The sequence below is a fragment of the Mesocricetus auratus genome, unplaced genomic scaffold, assembly GCF_017639785.1.
Source record: "Mesocricetus auratus isolate SY011 unplaced genomic scaffold, BCM_Maur_2.0 Super-Scaffold_100040, whole genome shotgun sequence".
In the NCBI taxonomy this organism is placed as follows: Eukaryota; Metazoa; Chordata; class Mammalia; order Rodentia; family Cricetidae; genus Mesocricetus; species Mesocricetus auratus.
This window is the reverse complement of record NW_024429217.1, coordinates 5,708,062-5,729,465: the sequence shown is the minus strand read 5'-3', so window position 1 is coordinate 5,729,465 and position 21,404 is coordinate 5,708,062. Positions and strand designations below refer to the sequence as shown.

General features: G+C 41.7%; 1 protein-coding gene across 9 annotated transcripts in view; it reads left to right on the top strand.

Annotated features, from left to right (window-relative positions):
- Cep126 (centrosomal protein 126) overlaps nt 1-20,230 on the top strand; it is a 60,693-nt gene extending 40,463 nt beyond the window's left edge. For 3 of the 9 annotated variants that reach the window (XM_040734725.1, XM_040734727.1, XM_040734733.1), the window contains 6 exons: nt 2,156-2,268; nt 6,255-6,327; nt 9,273-9,353; nt 15,252-15,461; nt 17,973-18,037; nt 19,743-20,230. In XM_040734725.1, coding sequence (XP_040590659.1) covers nt 2,156-2,268; nt 6,255-6,327; nt 9,273-9,353; nt 15,252-15,461; nt 17,973-18,037; nt 19,743-19,805 — 605 coding nt within the window. In that variant the 3' untranslated portion in view covers nt 19,806-20,230. Of the gene's footprint in view, nt 1-2,155; nt 2,269-6,254; nt 6,328-6,423; nt 6,582-9,272; nt 9,354-15,251; nt 15,462-17,972; nt 18,038-19,742 lie in introns of those variants that run through there. The other 6 variants (XM_040734726.1, XM_040734728.1, XM_040734729.1 and 3 more) reach the window with 6 other exon arrangements.
- The last annotated feature ends 1,174 nt before the right edge of the window (nt 20,231-21,404 follow it).

Here is a 21,404-nt window from a genome sequence, read left to right as displayed (position 1 = left end):
CTATCTAGATTGTCTCTCTCAAAAAAACTGCTGAATAAGATATCACAGCAATACTGATAGCAATTTTCAATAAATTTTTATTTAAATTAAAAACAATCTTATTTTACATACTAATCCCTGTTACCTCTCCCTCCCACCCTCCCATGCCTCCCCAACCCCCCATCCCACCTCCCATCCACTCCCCAGGGAGGGTGAAGCCTCCCATGGGGGATCACCAAAGTCTGTCATATCATTTGGGGGCAGGACCTAGGCCCTCCCCCCATGTTTGATAGAAATTTTTAATTGAACAACTTCAGACTACAGGTAACACATCAAAAAGATTATCAGTGGGCTAGGAAGATAGCACACTCAATAAGGAACTTGACTTGCAAACATGAGGACCTAAGTTTAGTCTCTAGAACCCATATTAATAAAAATAAAGGCTGAGGCATTGACTCAGAAGTTAAAGGCACTGGTTGTTCTTACAAAGGGCCCGGGTTCAATTCCCAGCACCCACATAGGGGTTCATAATCACCTAGAACTCAAGTTGCGGGGGCTCCAGTGTCTTCTTCTGACCGCCAACTATACAGGTGTACACATAACTTACATACAGACAAAATGTTCACTGTCTTCTGACCTCCAACTATACATGTGTACACATACTTATATACGGGCAAAATACTCACTATCTTGTGACCTCCAACTAACTATACAGGTGTACACATACTTTTACATACGGGCAAAATACTCACTGTCTTCTGACCTCCAACTATACGGGTGTACACATACTTACATACGGACAAAATACTCACTAGAAATAAAATGAGCAAATGTAATAAAAATGTTTAATGTAATGAGTATGATATCATATGCTTTTAATCTTTATGAAGTTGTCCTCTGACCTCCACACACGCACACACATGTGCATGTACATGTGCACCCTCCTGTACATGAACATACACAAATATACACACAAAACACAGAGCAAAATAGTGCAATAGGCTTTCATAAATAAAAGACATCAAATGGACAATAAAATGCAAATGTACATTTAGACTTTTAGATACAACTGCATGCATCAGAGTAGCTAAAATTAGATACATTACCAAGGGTTGGTAAAGTTTTATATGAGCTAAAAATTCCCATATCTACAAAAGTTAAGCATACGTAGATTCTATGACGCAGTAATTCTAGACCAACAAATTGTGTATGTGTTACTATCACAGTATTTTTTGATTAATTATACACATTTTTTTGTCTTTTGAGACAGGGTTTCTCTGTGTAGCTTTGGAGCCTGTCCTGGAATTCACAGAGATCTGACTGCCTCTGCCTCCCAAGTGCTAGGATTAAAGACGTGTGCCACCACTGCCAGCTTTAATTGTAACTATTTCATTTTGAGCTGTATAACATGCTTGTTCTGTCATGTGCCTTCAAGGTAGGCTTCACTCTTCTGGTTTTTTACGATTTCTAAGTTTATGAAGCTGAGTCTAAACTGACACTGTGTCAGTACTCTGCCATGATTGGTGAGGGACTGTACAAAACTGTGGGGTATGTCTGCTCTGTCTGGCTCTTACTCACCTGTCCTTAAATTATCTGTATCATCTCTGAGGATTGGCATTGTTAGAATGAGGTCTTAGTTAAGTGGCCATAGAGAAAGCATAGGAAAATCATGTGAGGAGCACCCATGTGCCACAGCGTACCCTAAATGGTAAAACATCCTGTCTGAGAACTGGCTCAGATACTGTTTGAGATGCATAAATCACTTCCCTGGGCACTCTAGGACACCGCAGAAATGAAAAGTGCTGCTGAAGGGTGGTGCCAACCGCTTGCCCTGGGATTGCTTTCAAGATAATTGAACTTATATAAAGTATATGACCCTCTAACACACAGTGGTGCCTTGAATAAAGTTCCATACCTAATTTTTTTATGTCAAGTGGAATCCTATACGATCTTCCCGCACACCAATAACACGCTTTGTTATTGGCATTCCCCATATTCTGCTCCACAGCAGGAACTGTGCCATGTATAGAACTTAGAGGAAAACTAATAGAAGACTGCTGGCCAAATAGAGGAAATGCATAGAACTTTCTACACTGTTTGACAGTAATTTGAAATTTTGAGTGGATTCATATTACCTACTCAAATTTCACTATATTTTATATTGACATTTGTTAAGATTCTACTGTTACAAGAAGAAAGCAAGTTGTTGAAAATAAGTGGAGAAACCTGTTAGAGCAGAAAAGAATAATCTCGGGATCTGCAGGAATGAAGTACACCGAGCAAATGATTGTAAGTATGGTCTTAGCAAACTCTCCTTTAGTAATAGAGAACTATTGAGAGACAGATGCTTTTGGTGTAAACTGTTCCTCAACATCAGTGTGAATGTAGCCAAAGCCATTCATGATACAATCTTAGAATCTTATGCTAGTAGCTTCCTGTACTTATTTGCTGTATTTGAATGAGTTCATGCAATCAGTTACCAGTGAAGGTGTCTTACTACCTTTAAGCAATTATTCCCGGGGCTAGTGAGATATTAAGAACACTGACTGCTCTTCCAGAGGACCCAGGTTCAATTCCCAGTGCCTACATGGTGGCTCACAACCATCTCTAACACCAGTCTCAGAAGACCCAAGCCTTCTGGCCTGTAAGGGCACCAGGCACACAAGTGGTACACACACATTTAGGTAAAAACACCCATATACATAATTTAGTTTTTTTCCAAATAAGAAAAAGTATTCTTTAACTTACTATTTATAGATAATTCTGTAGAGAAGCCATTTGCAGCAAAATTCCCTGAAGTTATTTAAATATTCAATAAAGGGCAGGAGGAAAGACAGTGTGGCAGGGGATGACACGATTGTATGTTGTACTGCATTTTTTTAAAAGACATTTTCCATCCAGAGACCTTTTTATTTTAAAAAATTTATTTTTCATTTTACATACCAACCCCAGTGCCCCCTCCCTCCCCTTCTCCTGCCCCCCCAGCCTCCTCCCCTTCCCACCCCCCCATACATTCCTCATAGGGGGTAAGGCCTTCCTTGGGGAGTCAACAAAGCCTGGCTACCAAGTTGAGGCAGGACAAAGCCCCTCCCCCCCTGCATGGCACAAATAATAAAAGCCCAGAGACAGACATTGGGATTCAAACTGAAGATCAGAGCAGCCAAGCCAATAAAGAGTTCTTACCTCTACCAAAACTAAAACCAAAGGTGAAGGTGGGATCCTCTCCTCAGCATGACTGTAGACTGCAATGCTCTCCACCAAAGCTCAGACTGCACTGAAGCTGCCTTATATTCTCTCTAGTGCTGAGATTAGAGGCATGAGCTCTGTTTCTCTTTTAGACTGATTCAGTCTCATGTAGCCTTGGATGGCCTTGAACTCATAGGGATCCATCTGCCTCTGTCTCCTGAGTCCTAGAATTAAAGGTGTGTGCCACCACTGCCTGACTTTTATGGCTAACTGGTGGCTTAGCTCTTCATTCTGATCTCCTGGCAAACTTTATTTGTTAGATTACAAACAATATATCACTACATCCCTGAATCAAGGCTGAGCAAGGTATCCCACCGTAGGGAATGGGCTCCAAAAAGTCAGTTCATGCCCCTGGATTAGGTCCTGGTGGCACTGTCAGCTACACCCCTAACAGATCAAGTCACAGATCTGTCATCCACATTTAGAGGGTCTAGTTCAGTCCCATGCAGGTTCCCCAGCTGTCAGTCCATAGTCTGTGAGCTCCCACTAGCTCCAATCAGCTGTCTCTGGTTTTCCCCATCATGGTTTTGACCACCCTTGTTCATATGGCCTCTCCTCCAGGAGCTCAGCCCAGTGCTTGGCTGCGGGTCACTGCATCTGCTGCCATCAGTTACATGGAGGGTCCCATGAAGGGAAAATAGTTAAAAATCTCCTGAGTAAACTGGGGGTGGGGGGGTAGAAGGGAGAGGATAGGGGATAGGAATATGAGGAATCAAGAAGCCAAGATGGGAAGGGAAGCTGGGGGAGGGACTGAGGAGGAGACAATGAAAGAGATATATAATGATAGAGGGAGCCATTATGTGGTTAGAGAGAAACCTGGTGTAGAGAAATTCTTAGGAATTCACAAGGATGACCCCAGCTAAGACTCCTAACAATAATGGAGAAGGTGTCTGAATGGGCCTTCCCCTTTAATCAGATTAGTGGCTATCCTAATTTTCATCATCTAGGGACCTTTTATAAGAAACTTTGAATTGCATAATGGTTTTGTCTTTAAGAACAGTTAAGTCGGGCGTTGGTGGCACACACCTTTAATCCCAGCACTTGGGAGGCAGAGGCAGGCGGATCTCTGTGAGTTCGAGACCAGCCTGGTCTACAGAGCGAGTTCCAGGACAGTCTCCAAAACAATACAGAGAAACCATGTCTCGAAAAGCCAAAAAAAAAAAAAAAAAAAAAAAAAAAAGAACAGTTAAACAAACCCTAATATAATTTTTTGGACAGAGATCTTTAATAAAAGCCAAAGCGTAGTAACAGTTTTAAATGATGAAAGCTGAATAAGTATAGTCTAATATGACATTTTAGAAGTCTGATTAGGAATTGTTTCTAAAATATTTAGAAATATGAGATGAATAATTAAAAGGCATTTTACTTGGAGCTTCTACTGTAAGTATCACTTCTAATGTTTTAAGAACTGAATTAGGGTGCCCTGTAGAAAAGTTGAAAGTCTTAGCATTTGTACGGGGAGTATTTTACACACTTCTTCCCAGCTCTGGGGAGTAAATCTAGAGTTTATTTTCAGGACAAAGACTGAGCTATATCCACAGCCCAAGAGGTATTAACTTTTATAAGCATAAGGCTATTAATATAGATAACAATTATGATCTAATCTTACCAGCAAAGCAAGCCATTTACTTTGTTTGTGAAGTTGTCTTATTATCAGTGCATTATTATAGCTTAGTAATAAATATGCATGTACCTTCCATATTACAAATATAGTAATAACTAGTAAGTTCCTCTTTGGACTTCCATATTATTCCCTCCAATCATATCAAAATCTATAAAGAGAAAATATTATCTTTTATTAAAGTTATATTAAACTATATCATATTTGCTGGTTGTATCTCACATACCTTTAATCCCAGCACTTGGAAGGCAAGGGTAAGTAGATCTCTATGACTTTCAGGCTAGCCAGAGCTACATACTGGGACCCTGTCTCAAAAAGAAAAAAGAAAAGAAACATGTCTCAATTTTGAATTAACAGGTAGTTGTTACAGCCAGGAAGCACTGTAGTTTCCATATGCCTGTGCTGAGTCCCATCGCAGTTGTTTTTACTGCTCTGGGTGCGATGGCATTCCGCCCTACTGTCTGTCGAGTTTTCTTTTCCTCCTTTATACAAAGGGTGCTTCTCTTTCACATGTCTGTCATTTTCCCGTGTCCTTAGACACCTCACACGGCCTGCTACTCTTAGACTACGTGAGTGTTCTGGATCAAAATCAGATTTGAAAACTGGAAATGGTTATCACTATTTTGTTTGGTTTTGTTCTTAATTCTAGAGGCTGATGAAACATTCAGTTGCTACAGCAGTGGTCCTTGTCACCATGTCTTAGGAAATGTGTTTTATTGTGCCATCTTTTGTCCAGTTCTACGTGCAAAGAATGTAAAAGAGATAATGAGAAGTAAAAAGTCACACTTGCCATTTTACAGCAGATTTTCAGTCTGAGATGCCTCAAAAGTGTGACGAGGAGCTCAGGCAGGGCTGGAGCCGGAGGGGCTGTTGCAGCCGCCTGTGTCGGTTCCTCTCCAGATCAGCCTGACAGAGCTAAGGCCTGCCGGGCACCAGAGCGAGAGTGGGGGATGTCTGCCAGTAGTGTGCAATGGCTCCTTTTCTGATGACACCTTCAGATCCTGAGCAGCAAAGAGGCAGCTGCTTCTGCTTGGAGAGAACCCCCGTCCTCCGTGTCAGCCACACTCAGAAGGGGCTAGTGGCAACCGGCACGTGCAAAGCCATCTGAGTGTAAAGTGTGATGGCCTCTTAGTAGGTCTTTATTCCAAACAGCTGACTGCCCCAGCATGCTCTGTTCTTCTTGCTAGCCAAGGGACTTTTTATATTAGAAGACAACATTTTAAATATTTATTCACCATGAAAGGCTTTAATCCAGTAGTTCTTGATTTGTGCTCCAAAAGAAAAGAAAGGTGAGTTAAACTACAGTGACAACTAAAAATGCAGGCAACAGTTAAAGGTTCTTTAAAGACCATGACCATATCATGAATTTTAGACGTGGAATTAATTTGTATTTAACCTGTTTTTATAGCATTTTGGACAAAGTGTCCCACTAAGTACAAGTGACCCAGCACAAGCTACAAGAGGCCCCACGAGTGCAGAAGGTGCGTGCTACTGTAAGCGTTTTCTTTTCTCTCTGTCACTGGAAATACACGACCTCACATAGTGTGTCCTGACCACAGTTCCTCTCCTCCTCCCAGGTCCTCTCTACCTCCTCTCCCATCTGAATCTTTCCCCTTTCTGCCTCACATTAGAAAGTGAATGACTCTAGCCAAGCAGTGGTGGCGCACACCTGTAATCCCAGCATTTGGGAGACAGAGGCAGGAGGATCGCCATGAGTTCAAAGCCAGCCTAGTCTACAAAGCAAATTCCAGGATAGCCAGAACTACACAAAGACCCTATTTCAAAAAAAAAAAAAAAGAAAGAAAAGAAACTGAACAATTCTAAGAGATAATAATAAAATAAAATGTAACACAATACAATATAATAAGATAAAACAAAAACTAACACATTAGGACAAAACAAAGCCAAGAGAAAGCATAACACCCTCTTATTTGCAAACTTAGGAATCCCAAAAAACATTAGAATATATATGAAAAAGGCCTATAGGTTAATATACACACATACATACACACTAAAAAAAAAAAACAAAAGGGAAAAGTCTTGCCAATATTAGGAGACAAGGACTCTCCAAGGATACCATTGTGATTGTTTTCTGTTGACCAGGTACACCTGGCCTACCCTTAAGGGTAGTTCGCCAGACAGTGGTGGTGCACACCTTTAATCCCAGCACTCCAGAGACAGAGGGAGGCAGATCTCTGAGCTCAGAGCCAGCATGATCTTCAGAGTGAGTTCTAGGACAGCCGGGACTACAAGGAGAAACCCTGTCTTGAAAGGGGCGGGGAGTAATTTGTTTACCCAGATAGAGACTGCCTTGAATGGGCATGCGTCCATGTCTTCCAGCTCTGGGACCCATCTGGTGCAGACCCATGCAGGCCCTGCGCTCGCTGCTCCAGGCTGTGAGCCCACATGTGCATCACTCTTGTTGATCTAGATGACCTTGTTTTCTGGGTGTCCTCCATCGCCCCTGGCTCTTTCATTCTTGTTGCTTCTTCTTCTGCAGGGTTCCCTGATCATTGAGTAGAGGGATTTAATGGAGACAGCCGATTAGAGCCGAGTGCTCCAAGGTCTCACTCTGCATAATATCTGGCTGTGGATCTCTGTTTGTTCCCTCTGATGATAGCTGAGAAAGACCTGGTCTACGACTGTAGCAGTATGTCATAAGGAGTCATTCCATTGCTACAGTTTGTTTTACTTTTGTTTTAAAACAATAGTATTAGGTTTCACTGTAGGCCCCTGGGGCAATCTAGTCTCACGCTCTTGATCACCCAAGCACTGGGTAGTGAGGCTTAAGTCAAATCAGATATTGCTGGGTTACTGCAGCAAGCTTCGGGCCACCACTGCACGGGTGTGCCCTGCACACAGGACACTGTTGTAGATCAGAGGCCTTGTAGCTGGGTTGGTGTTTACATTCCCCTCTGCTGATCCTCACAGTACCTTCCTGTACCAAAGACACTAGCACCTAGTGGAGACGGCAGGCTCTAGGTAGGCACCAGTTGGAATTCTCCACATTCAGTGAGTCATGTAGGTTTGCCTGCAGCAATGAGGCCTTGCATCAGTTTGTAGAGAGCAACCAATAGTCTTGCCAACAGCCTGGGTTGTTTGGGGATTCCTGTGGGACCCCTTTGGATATCGTCTCAATCAGATAAAACTGCATTTGGTGACAAGAAATGTCCAGTTGTGTCTCTTTCCCCCAGTGTTTGGTCATTTCATTTAGATCACCTTCATATATGTGTATATTTTAGGAGGCTTCTACTGTACTAGATTTCCATACTACCCCTCAAATGGCCCTTAATTTTAGCTAAGTATTCCCTCCCTCTCTCCACTTGATTCTCTCTGTCATCCATCCATAGCTATCTATTCTATTTCCCTTTCTTAGGGAGCTCTATCTGCCCCTGCCCCCAGCCAGTTCCTTACTTTATCCTGACTCCTGTGGTTATATCTTGGTTATCATTTACTTAACATCTAATATACACATATAAGCAAATACAAACCAGTTTTTCTTTCTGAGTCTGGGTTACATCATTTAGGATGACTTTTTTCTAGCTCCTCCATTTATCTGTGAGTTTCATTATTTAATTTTTTAATTGTGTAATTACATCACATTTTCTTTATCCATTCATCTGTTGAGGGACATCTAGGTTGCTTCCAGGTTCTGGCTCTTATGAATATAATAGCAATGAACATGGTTGAGCCAAGTGTCTTTGTAGGAAGATAAAGCATTCTCTGTGTATATGCCCAAGAGTGGTGTATCTGGATCTTGAGGTAGAAAGATTGCCAGCTTCCTGAGGAACTGCCGCACTGATTTCCATATTGCTGTACAACTTTGCACTCCCACCAGCAATGTGTGGATGTTCCCCTTATTCTACATCCTCACCAGAATGAGGCTGTCACTTATGTTATTGACCTTAGCCATTCTGATAGGCATAAGATGAAATCTCAAAGTTTTGATTTGCATTCCCCTGATGACAAAGGATGCTGGACATCTCTTTAAGTGTTTCTTAGCCATTTGAGAATCCTCTGTTGAGAATTCTGTTTATATTTATATCCCATTTTTATTGGGTTATTTGTTTTCTGAATATCTAGTTTTTTTGAGTTCTTTATATATTTTGGATATTATCCCTCTATCAGATGTGTAGTTGATAGAAACCTTTTCTCATTCCATAGACAGCAGCTTTGTCTAAATGATGTCCTTTCCCTTACAGAAGCAAAGGACTTAATTAATTGTTGATCTTAATGCCTTCGCTAACAGTATTCTGTTCATAACATCTTTTCCAGTTTAAGTCTATCCCCCACTTTCTTTTCTGTGAGGTTCAGTGTATCTGGTTTTATCCTGAGGTCTTTGATGCATTTAGAATTGAACTTTATGCAGAATGATAGATATGGATAGGCATATAGATATAGATAATTTGCATTCTTCTGCATGCAGACATCCAGTTTGACCAACACCATTTGTTGGAAATGCTTTCTTTTTCCATCGCATATTTCTGGATTCTTTATCAAAAATCAGGTATGTATAAGTGTGTATTTATGTCTGGATCTTCAATTTGATTCCATTGATCAATGAGTCTGTTTTTGTGTCAATACCATGTGATTTTTTATTACTTTAGCTCTGTGGTGCAGCTTAAAATCTAGGATAGGGATACCTCCAGCAATTCTGTTATTATTAAGGACTGTTTTAGCTATCCTGGATTTTTTGTGTGTTTCTATATGAAGCTGAAAAATCATCCTTTCAAGATCTGTGAAGGACTGTGTTGGAATTGTAATGGAAATTGCATTGAATCTTTAATCCTACCAGTCCATGAGCATGGGAGAGCTTTCCATCTTATGATAGCTTCATCATTTCTTCCTTAGATGTCTTAGAATTTTTATCATACAAGTCTTTCACTTGCTTGGTTAGAGTGATGCCAAGATATATTAGTAGAGGCTATTGTGAAAGCTGTCATTTACCCGATTTCTCTCTGTCTATTTGCCATTTGTATTTATGAGGGTTTCTGATTTTTGAGTACTTTTTAATACATTTTTATTTAAATTAAAAACTATCTTATTTTACATGCCAATTCCAGTTCCCTCTCCCTTCCGTCCTCCCATGCCCCCCACAAACCACCCATCCCACCCTCCATCCATTCCCCAGGGAGAGGGAGGCCTCCCATGAGGGATCTTCAAGTTTGTCACATTATTTGGGGCAAGACCTAGGCCCTCCCCCATGTGTCTAGGCTGAGAGAGTATCCCTCCATAGGGAATGGGCTCCCAAAGCCTGTTCATACACTAGAGATAAATACAGGTTCCACTGCCAGAGGCCCCATAAATTGCCAAGGCCTCCTAACTGACACCCACATTCAGGGACCTGGTTTGGTCCTATGCTGGTTCCCCAGATGTCAGACTGGGGTCCATGAGCTCCCACTTGCTCAGGTCAGCTGTTTCTGTGGGTTTCCCAGCAGGTGATACAAAGGGCACATCTCAACATAATAAAGGCAGTTTACAGCAAGCATCAACCTAAATGGAGAGAAACTCCAAGCAATTCCACTAAAATTGGCAGCAAGATAAGGCTGCCCACTCTCTCCAAAGCTTTTCAATATAGTACATAAAGTCTTCACTAGAACAGTAAAACAAATGAAGAAGGTCAAATAGCAAGGGGAGGAGTCCGAATATCTTGATTTGCAAATAATATGATAGTATACTTAAGCGACCCTAAAGATTCCTCTGGAAACTCCTACAGCTGATAAACACTTGAGCAACATAACTGGATGCAAAAATAACTCTCCTGAGTGAGGTAACCTAGACACAGAAAGACAAACATGGTATGTACTCACTCATAAGTGACTATTAGACATAGAGCGAAGGATAACCAGCCTACAATCCACAACCCCAGAGAAGCTGGGAAACTAGGAGGCCCCAAAAGAGACATACATGGTCCTGTGGAGAAGGGGAAAGGTACAAGATCTCCTGAGCAAATTGGGAGCATGGGGAGAGGGGAGAGGGTGTTAGGAGAAAGAGAAGGGGAAAAGAGGAGGGGAGAGGAGGACATGAGGGAGCAGGAAGATTGAGTTGTGGGGGGTGGGACAGAGCCATTATAGGTTTAAAGAGAAATCTGGCACTAAGGAAATGTCCAGGGATCCACAAAGAGGACCCCAACTAAGAATCTAAGCAATAATGGAGAGGCCACCTTAAATGTTCTTCCCCTATAATGAGACTGATGCCATCCTAGAGCCTTTACCCAGTAGCTGATGGAAACAGAAGCAGAGACTCCCAACTGATGGGAGTTGTCTTTCTGTATATATGCTTCTCTTATTGGTTGATGAATAAAGCACTGTTTGGCTAGTGGCCAGGCAGGAAGGATAGGCATAGCTACCAAAGGAAGAGAATTCTGGGAAATGTAGGCAGAAAGGAGTCCACATGTAAGCCCGGGAAGAAAGGACCCAAGATAGGCGTTCTCTGCATAGATTAGTAGTTATGGGTTAACAATTAAGACAGAGCTAACCAATAAGAAGCCCAGGTTTCATAATTAATATAGAGTCTGTGGGGTTATTTGGGGCTCGGGCCGTGGGACCTGCCAGGCCAGAAAACTCATGCTTACACACAGCCAAGCATTGAACCGAACTCCTGGAATCCAGTTGCAGAGAGGGAGGAGTGATGAACAAAGGGGTCAAGACCAGGCTGAAGAAACAGCTGACCTGAACAAGATGGAGCTCATAGACCCCAGACTGATGGCTGGGAAACCAGCATAGGACTGATCCAGACCCCATGAATGTGGGTGTCAGTGAGGAGGCCTTGGAAATCTATGGGGCCTCTGGTAGAGGATCAGTATTTATCCCTAGTATACGAATGGACTTTGGGAGCCCTTTCCACATAGAGGGATGCTCTCTCAGCCTAGACACACGGGGGGGTGGGGGGGAGTGGAGGGCCTAGGCCCTGCTCCAAAGGATATGACAGACTCTGGAGATTCCCCATGGAAGGCCTCACCCTCCCTGGGAAGCAGAAAGGGGATGGGATAGGGAGTTAGTGGGAGACAGGAGAGGAGGGGAGGGAGAGGGAACTGGGATTGACTTGTAAAATAATCTTGTTTCTAATTTAAATTAAAAAATAGAGAAAAAATTTGTTTCTTATATGCATCAGAAGGATTAATCAAGCCTGTCTTCACATTCATTCTGTTACCCTGTGTCTTTTTATTGGGGACTTGAGACCTTTGGTATTGAAAGATATCAATGGCCAGTGTATTGATTCCTGTAATTTTGGTGGTGTTAGTAGCAGTGGTATACATGTTTGAAAGAGAGAGAGGGCGGGGGGAGTCTTCTTTAGTCTTTTCTGACTGGGATTATTTATTCTCTGTTTTCTTGGATATAGTTAACCTCATTAGGTTGGAGTTAAGCATCTAGCACCTTCTGTAGGGCTGGATTTATATATAGATATTGATTAAAATTGCATTGTTTCTCCATCTATAATGATTGAAAACTGTGGTGGGTATAGTAGTCTGGGCTGGCATCAGAATCTGAAGCACATCTGTCCAGGCCCTTCTGGCTTTTAGTGTCCATAGAGAAGTCAGTGTTACTCTAATAGGTCTGCCTTTATATTTTGTCTTTCTCTCATGTATTTTTTAATATTCTTTCTTTGTTCTATAAATTTAGTGATTTCATTATTGCGTGCTGAGGGGACTTTCTTTTCTGGTCCATTTTCTTCAGTGTTCTGATTGCTTCTTGTGCCTTCATAAAGAAGGCATCTTACTCTTTGCGTTAAGGAAATTTTCTTCTGTAGTTTTGTTAAAAAATGTTTTCTGCCCTTTTGACCTGAGTTTCTTCTTCTTCCTCTATTTCTATTATTCTTAGATTTGGTCTTTTCATAGTATCCCAGATTTCCTAGATGTCTTGTGCCAGGAATGTTTTAGACTTAGCATTTTCTTTGGTTGAGCTATTCATTTCTTCTATTGTGTCTTGAAGGTCTGAGATGTCTCTTCTGTCTATTCTGCTGGTAAGGCTTGCCTCCTGAGATTTCCTCTTTGAATTTCTAAATAATTTTTCATCTCCAGATTTCCCTTAGTTTATGTTTTCTTTATTGATTCTATTTCCACTTTCAGGTCATAAATGGTTTCCTCATTTCCTTCCACTGTTTGTATTTTCATAGATTTCTTTGAGGGATTTATTCATTTCCTCTTTAAGGAACTCTATTATATTCATAAAGGCTATTTTAAGGGCTTTGTCTTGTAGTTCAGTGATGTTGCAATACTCAGGTTCTATTATGGTAAGATTCTGGCCACTGGTGAAGATATACTGTCCTGGCTGTTCTAGACTGTGTTTTTCACTGGAGTCTAGGCTTCTGGCTTTGGAAAGATTTTAATTCTAGGTACTGATATTTGGTCTTGTCTTTGTTGAGTGTGTGTTTTATTCCTTGGTTTCTCTTGCCCTGTCTGGTCCTTAGGAGCGGGTAGTAGCTGTTTGTTTACTGCTAGGTGTGTCTACTGGGAGTTCTGTGTAGAGTGTGTTTCAGGTATTGAGAGCTGACATGTAGGAATGGGGATGGGCTAGGAGAGTCAAGGCCTTAGGCTGTGCTGGAGGTAAGAAAGCAGGTGTTCCTCCAGGATCTGCTTAGTCCCCTGGGAAGGGGCATGAGGAGAGGCCTCAGCAGGTAGCCTGCTACAGAGTTGAGAATGATATGGGGCATTGGTTGTGGAGGAGAGGAGGGCCAGTGAAGATTTGAAGTTCACCTACCTGCTTAGCTGGCCTCCTTGCTCCCCATCAGGCTTGGCTGGCAGGTTCCCAGAGAATGCGAGCTGGAGCTGGGGAATGGAATAACAAGACTAGTAGGAAGGAAGGTTGGAGGTGACCTCTGTGATCCACTAAAGATGGGGTAGGTGGGGGCAGTGAAGCTGCAGCAGGTGCTGTGCTACAGAAATGGAGGTGGGCTGGGGGACTGGACAGAGGAGCAGGAGAGGTGGAGGTCTGTAGTTAGCCTACAGGATGCTGCTGGGAACCTGATGTGGCTCTTTGTCCCTGATGGTTCGTTCTTTCTCTTTCCTTGTTGTTGTAATTTTGGTTTGGGGGGTTTGTTGGTTTGGGTTTTTTTTTCTTGAGACATGGTTTCTTTGTGTAGCCTTAGCTGTACAGCTGGCCTCAAACTCAAAATTGCTGTGTTTTCTCAAGTACTTGTATGTTGTACACTTACATAGACCTGAACTCTCCAGTTAGTTGTTATTTGGAATACTAACACAATCATTAAGCATCTTTCTACAGCAAACTATCTCCTGACTTGTCAAGTGTTTCTGTAGGATAGATTCTTAGAACCAAGATGGCCTCAAACTCATAGAGATCCGCCTGCCTCTGCCTCCCAAGTACTGGGATTAAGGGTGCGTGCCAATATTTTCTTAACTGGAGGTAAGAAAATACCAAATATAGAGAACCCTGAAAATTAAAATGTACTCTGAGCTGGAGAGATGGCTCAGGAATTAGAAATACTGGCTTTTCTTTCGTTCAATTACAAGCACTCATATGGGGGTTCACCATTAGCTGTAACTATAGTCCAAGGGGATTCACCACCCTCTCCTGGCCTCCTTGGGAACTGCAAGCACATGGTATGCAAATACACTTACAGGCAAAACCTCATACAAATAAGTAAATAAATATTATGCCAACAATATGTCTGCCTAAAACTTGAACAAGGACACCACCAACAGATATACTAACATGGGATGGGAAAGAAATCTCATGGGTCCCATCCCTAAACAAAGAACAGGCAATTAAGAAATGCTGAGAGGGGGGAAATTAGTCTTCCCCAGGGATGAGCCCCCGATTGGATAGTGGGTATGTAGGTAGGTGGGTGGGTGGATGGATGGATGGATGGATGGATAGATGGATGGATGGATAGATAGATGATATATAGATGCAACACTAAATTGATGCACCGGGGTGTGTCTGTGTGTGTGTGTGTGTGTGTGTGTGTGTGTGTGTGTGTGTGTGTGTGTCTGCCTGTGTGTGTAACAATAACCAAAAGAACTTGGGAATCAGAAGCAGGCAAATCTCTGAGTTTGAGGCCAGCCTGGTCTACAGAGTGAGTTCCAGGACAGCCAAACTTATTACACAGAGATGTCCTGTCTCAAAAAAAAAAAAAAAAACCAGGAGGTGATGGCATGCACCCAGCACTTGGGAGGCAGAGGCAGGAGGATCTCTGTAAATTTGAGGCCAGCCTGATCTACAGAGCAAGTTCCAGGACAGTGAAAGCTGTTACACAGAGAAACTCTGTCTCAAAAAAATAAAACCAACAACAAAAGAAGAAATCAATGAAACAAAATGGACAGTAAGGGAGTGCTTGCTGAGTTGTGTTTGTGACTTGAGTACATGCAGACTTAACTTCAGTAAGTCCACAGACAGAACTGTTCCCAAAGACAAAGTGACCAAAGGGTCAGTGTCAGTCTCTGCAGTTTCAGGGAGTCCCTCTGAGTGCTTGGTGGCAGAGAACCTAGTGCCTCCTTCAGTACCTGAAGATGAGATTCTGACTGCCATAAACAGCAAGCCGCTACAGAAACCAGATCTGTCCTTGAGTAAGACCCAGCCAGCCAACTTCTGCGCCGTGTCAGCTGAGGAGCAGAAAGTCCTGCAGTCCCTCCGTCGCCTCAATGAAAGGCTGTACTGTAAGTCTGTGGGCACACCTTCTGTAAGACAGGAACGCTCGGTTCATAAGCTTATGTCAAATCGTTATTTAATTGAAAACTGTGAAGTAAAAACACAAAATATATCTAGTTATCACCTTACTAAATCACCCAAAAATTGAGAATATTGTTAATGTTTTAGATTATTGCAGATACCCCATCTTTTATAATGATACCAACTTTTATACTTTATTCTGTTTTAGAAGTATCTGAACGTAAGCTGGGCATGGTGGTACACACCTTTAATCCCAACACTTGGGAGGCAGAAGTAGGCAGATCTCTGTGGTTGAGGCTAGCCTGGTCTACAAAGCAAGTTCCAGGACAGTCAGTGCTACACAGAGAAACCCCATATTGAAAAAAAGAAGAAAAGAAAAATATGAACATACCACTTATGTTTTAGCAATAAACATGACCCGTCATGAAAATAACTTTATCGAGTATTTTTCATTCTCAACTTTGAATGCACACACAGAGTTCTTAAAGCTAAGCGCATGGAACAATGCCTGTAACATCAGCACAGGAGGGACTAAGGCAGGAGCAGCTGTGCGAGCTGAAGACCAGCCTGGGTGGCCTATCAAGCCCCGACCAGCTCGAGAAGATCCTGTCTTTAAGGGAAAAAGAAAAATATTTCTTAACGTGGAAAATAAGGATAGAGCCACAGTAAGCTTTCAAGCTGAAGGTATTTGATGAGTGGAATAATTAAAAGGGAACAATACCTGGTAGTTTCAGAAAAGATACTCCACCATTAAGTTGCACCATCAAAAAAATCTATGCCTTTCGACAACAGAAAGTGGGGAGGTTTTTAAAACGACAAAACTTTACATTTCTTCAACTTCAGTACTGAGCAGCCGAGGAAGGGAGGAAACATCTCTGGTACTCTAGAAATGGAGCCTAGTGTGCACCTCATGGTAGTTACAGCCCGTGTTCAACCTAGTGTGCACCTCACGGTAATTACAGCCCGTGTTCAGCCTAGTGTGCACCTCATGGTAGTTACAGCCCGTGTTCAACCTAGTGTGCACCTCACGGTAGTTACAGCCCGTGTTCAGCCTAGTGTGCACCTCACGGTAGTTACAGCCCACGTTCATAGTACCTGCGTGGTCTATAACGACTGAGGCAAAGGACGTAATTGAAAATGATCTCAAGCTGCTAACACCTCCAGAATAATTGAGAAAATATATATTAATATCCCTTTTGATACTGAGATGTGGTCTATATTCCAATCTTCAAAGAATTATCACAAATGAGATCTAAGGAAAATGAATAGTCAATAATCACCAAAAACTAATCCATAAAGAAAAAAATCCATTACAAAATCAAAAGAGGGATGGAGAGAGAGCTCAGAGATTGAGAGCATTGGCTGCTCTTTCAGAGGTCCCGAGTTCAATTCCTAGCAACCACATGGTGACTCACAACCATCTGTAGTGAGATCTGATGCCCTCTTCTGGTGTATAGATAGAACACTGTATACATAAAATAAATGAATACCTTTAAAAGAAAATCAAAAGAAATCACAATACATACTAAATAGACCCCAGACACAAAAAAAACTATAAAATAATTGTCTTATATTTTAAATAATCAGAAATATGTCTCAAAATCCAGTAAGGAAATATGACTTAGCCTATGAGTAGAAGATAAAAACAAATGTAAGATTCAGCTGGTTGTCTGTAAACAGCAGATTATAGATATCTGAAGAAATAATTGGTAGACTAGGATATCAGTCAGAAAAGCCTCTCCAGAGTGCGGTCAAAGAGGTGAAGGACAGCGTCAGTGACAAGGGACAGCGTCAGTGACAAGGGACAGCGTCAGTGACAAGGGTGGAAGGCCTGAGAAGGGGCCACGGCCTGCCAGCGTAAAGCCCGCTACCAGCATGCAGACTGAAAAGCCCAAGTAAGGAAAGAGGAATTCCTGGGGACTGGACAGATGGCTGCCCTTCCACAGGGCCTGGGTTCAAGTCCCAGTGCCTACATGGCAGCTCACAACTGTGTGTGGCCCCAGTTCCAGGGGGTCCAACACCGTCACACAGACATGCATGCAGGCAAAAAAAATTAATGTTTAAAAAATGTGAGAGGGGTCCTGAGTTCAAACCCCAGCACAGGAAGTGGGGGAAGCTGATTGCATAAGCCTGGAACTCACTATGTAGACCAGGCTAGCCTCAAACTGATAGAGTGCATGCCTGTGCATTCTGACTGTTCTCATTAAAGGCATGAGCTACCACAACCACCAAAATAACATTTACTTAAAACAAAAGAATAAGACAATAGGAAATATGACATTTGAATGAAGATTGTTTTTATAAAATCCCCCTTATCAGCTTCGGCTTTATATAATTGTTCCTAATCAAATTGCTTTCATTTTTGGACCTATTTACATATAAGGACTATTTCTGGGGTCAGTAGGAAAATAGTATATTCAATTTTGAATATTTTGATATTCTTTAGTGATTCTCTTTATATACGTTAACTATTTTTGTGTTGTGGTATGATTTTTCAGATGTACAAGAAGCCATTTGCAAAAACCCATCCATCAAAAATACTTTACAGTTAATACCACTTCTGGTAAGTACTTGCTAAGTTCCTCTTTTGGTTGTCTCATGTAGCCATTACTGAGGTAAAGACTTTTCGCAGGGGGCTGGGGAGCTAGCTCAGCAGTTAAGAGCACTTGTTTTTGCGAAGGATCAGAGTGGTGGTTCACAATCATCAGGAACACTAGTTCCTGGTGAGCAGATGCCCTCTTCTGACCTCATGGGAACCAGCTACACATGGTGTACATACATGTGTGCAGGCAAAACACTCATTCACACAGAATAAAATGCACAAGTCTTTTCTAATATGAGAACCTTGGGAGGTTTTGAGGGGAGAGGATAAGGGCTGAGTGCTCTGAGTTTCGAGATCTTGACAGCAGAGGAAGGTTGCTGAAGCTCCCACGCCCTTGGTCCTTCCGCTGTGAAGCAGGGCTTGCACTGTCACCCCAGGCACACAGGTTTGGAGCGTCCTTGTGGCAAGCACTTGTTTCTTACTAGCCTGGGATGTCCCTAAATTGTTACCTAATATTACCTAAATATTATGTAATTGGTAGTATTTCCAGTGATACCTTTTTCTTCCTGACAAAAATATACTGGATTCAAAATATGCAAATTTTAAGTATCTTTACTTTGATTTGTGCATTATGAGACACTGTTTAATTCAAATTTTAAGTACTTTTTTTCCTCAAAGGACATCAGAATCTATGGAGAAATGTCAATTAGTGACCTAGAAAATCAAAATTGTGACATAGGTTTCAGTGAGTTGTGAAACGTTTTACCATGATGGGTACTGACCCACTAACGATGGGTAACCATCTAGCTAAATTAGGTTCAAATGCTGCCTTAGTGAATTTTTTCTTTCATTTTTCAAGACAGGGTTACTATATAGTCCTTGCTGTCCTAAAATTCACTCTGTAGACCAGGCTGGCCTTGAACTCACAGAGATCTTCCTCCCTATAGTGTGTACCACTACCACATGGCTTGAAATAAATTTAATGAATTTTAAAGAAACAACTTTATCTTTGCTCTAAAATTTATGCTAAACATTCCTGGGGCCTTACGTGACTTCCAAGTGCTTTTGTTAAAAAATAAAATGAAATGAAAAGGAAGAAGCAAAAACTTTGTGGATTTTGAGACACTTTTCATGTGGATTTTGAGACATGCGTCATGTGGTTTACCTTGACCTCTGGGTCCTCCTGCCTCTCACCTCTCACTTGCTGAGACTACAAGGTGTAGCGCCCTGGGTTCAGAAAGCTGCTCTCAAGGGTCTGGAGAGCAGTGGCTCGGTGACTGAAATGTCCGCTGCACAAGTAAGGACATAAGTTCAGATCCCAGCCCACACAAACAGGAGTGAACACAGGTAAGTCTCAGGGCTCTGCCGCCCAGCCAGTTGGCCAAAATGGTGATCTAAGGTTCAATGAGGAGACCCTGTCTCAAAAAAGAAATACTAAAATAAGTGGGAGGAGAAAAATATGCCTGAAGTCACCCTCCGGGCTCAGGTGCACGCAGACAAGCACACTTTCCTACACGCAACCACAGTCACGCACGTGCTCAACGGGAGACCCTCTGAAGCATGCTACCAAAGGCAGCCCAGAAGAGTGTGCGTCATCACAGAGAGCGGGCGGGGCACTGTGGACAGTGATGCATGTGCTCTTCTTAAAAGCCTTACTCTAGAGGTAGAATGACCGGTTCACATCTGTGGATCTGAAAGTAAGAGGACCCTCTGAACTCTCTTACAGAACAGCCACCCAAGGACCAGGCTCTCCCCTGACGTTGGATCCAGATTGCAGAAAAAATGCTGATCAACTGTGACAGTCACTACTTAGTGGAATCATTATTTTTGAGAATCCTGTAAATAAATTCTGTATTTCTGCATTTATTAATGATTTAAAATATTAGACTTTTATGTTTATAAAAGCAAATCATAATGTATGTAATCGAAATGAATTTACTAGCTTATATTTATGCTACAAATTATACTTTATTATGTATTTTCTTGATACATTTTAATGAATGAAATACTTCATTGCTTTCAATAAGCATGCTGATATAAATTTTCTCTATTTAAAAATAAAAGAGGCTATTTTATTATTCAAATTATGTATTAGGAATGATAGTGAAGCTTTGTTTTCTGAAATTCCTAATTCTAATAAATTTTTGTAAAAGTATCCAAGAAGCTTATGATTAATAACACCCCCCCACAAATAATAAAGCTATTTGTCTAAGACTTTGTAAGATCTCTGCCTTTTTATGTTACCAGGAGGTTGAGTTACTAGCTTGCATATTCAGTAATTAATATCATTTTATTCATGGGTCATTCGAAATCTCAAAAAATAAAAAAAATAACCTGACATTTTAAAAATTCATAGTAAGAGCTAGGAAGATAACTTGGCATTTTAAGAGTGCTTGCTGTGCTTTCAGAAGACTGGAGTGTGATTCCCAGGAGCCAGTTTTGGTGACTCACAACAATCAGTAGCCAAGTTGAGTTCCTAGGGATCTGACACCTTCTTCTGGCTTCCACAGGTGTGTGCACACACAAGCAAATACAGAAACACATACATGTAAACAATACTGTTTTAAAATCCAAAGGGGTCAGATGTTGGACATGAAAACTGAAACGTGCTGGGTAACTTTTCTCTAATAAGTATATTTTATTCTCCATTAGGAATATTATTCACTTGTACAACAAGACTTGTACTAGAGATTTGCTTTCTAAAATATTGAATCAAAGTCAAAAGTTACATGATCTTTCAAAAGGGTTAATAATGATAGGACCAAATGTGGTGGTGCACACCTTTAATCCAACACTTGGGAGACAGAGGCAGGTGGATCTGTGTGAGTCCGGGGCCAGCCTGGTCTACACAGCAAGTTCCAAGACACCCAGGGCTGTTACACAGAAACCCTGTCTTGAAAAGCAAAACAAGCAAAGAAATACTGTCCATCTCTCTCTGTTTTACTTCTCCAAGTACTTGTGCTTCAAACCCGCATATGGGTTACTTCAGCTAAGTTTCTTGCATCTGTTAGGATCTCTGAAGTGAGAATTACATGCTGATACAAAAAGACAGACCTCTCACTGCTGGCCAAACATCCACTCCTTAGCCCTTAGCACTGTTTATCTGCTGCTGGGACTCTGAGTCCTTCTGTCTACCATCCCACTTGCCACCTTCCCTACAATGACAGTTCATCAGACTATTTATAATTTCCCCAAATAAAGCCTTGTGTTTTATACTTCTGTTCACTGAGTGTTGGAAAGGCTACCCCACACCCTTATATCCTCCCAGTAATCATTCATTCACTGGGTTAAACTCTCTGAGGTTGAACTTCACCAGATTTCTTTTCTAATGATCATCTCTACTCTTTACTCCAAACAAATGATGTTTTTACCATGAACTGAACTTCCT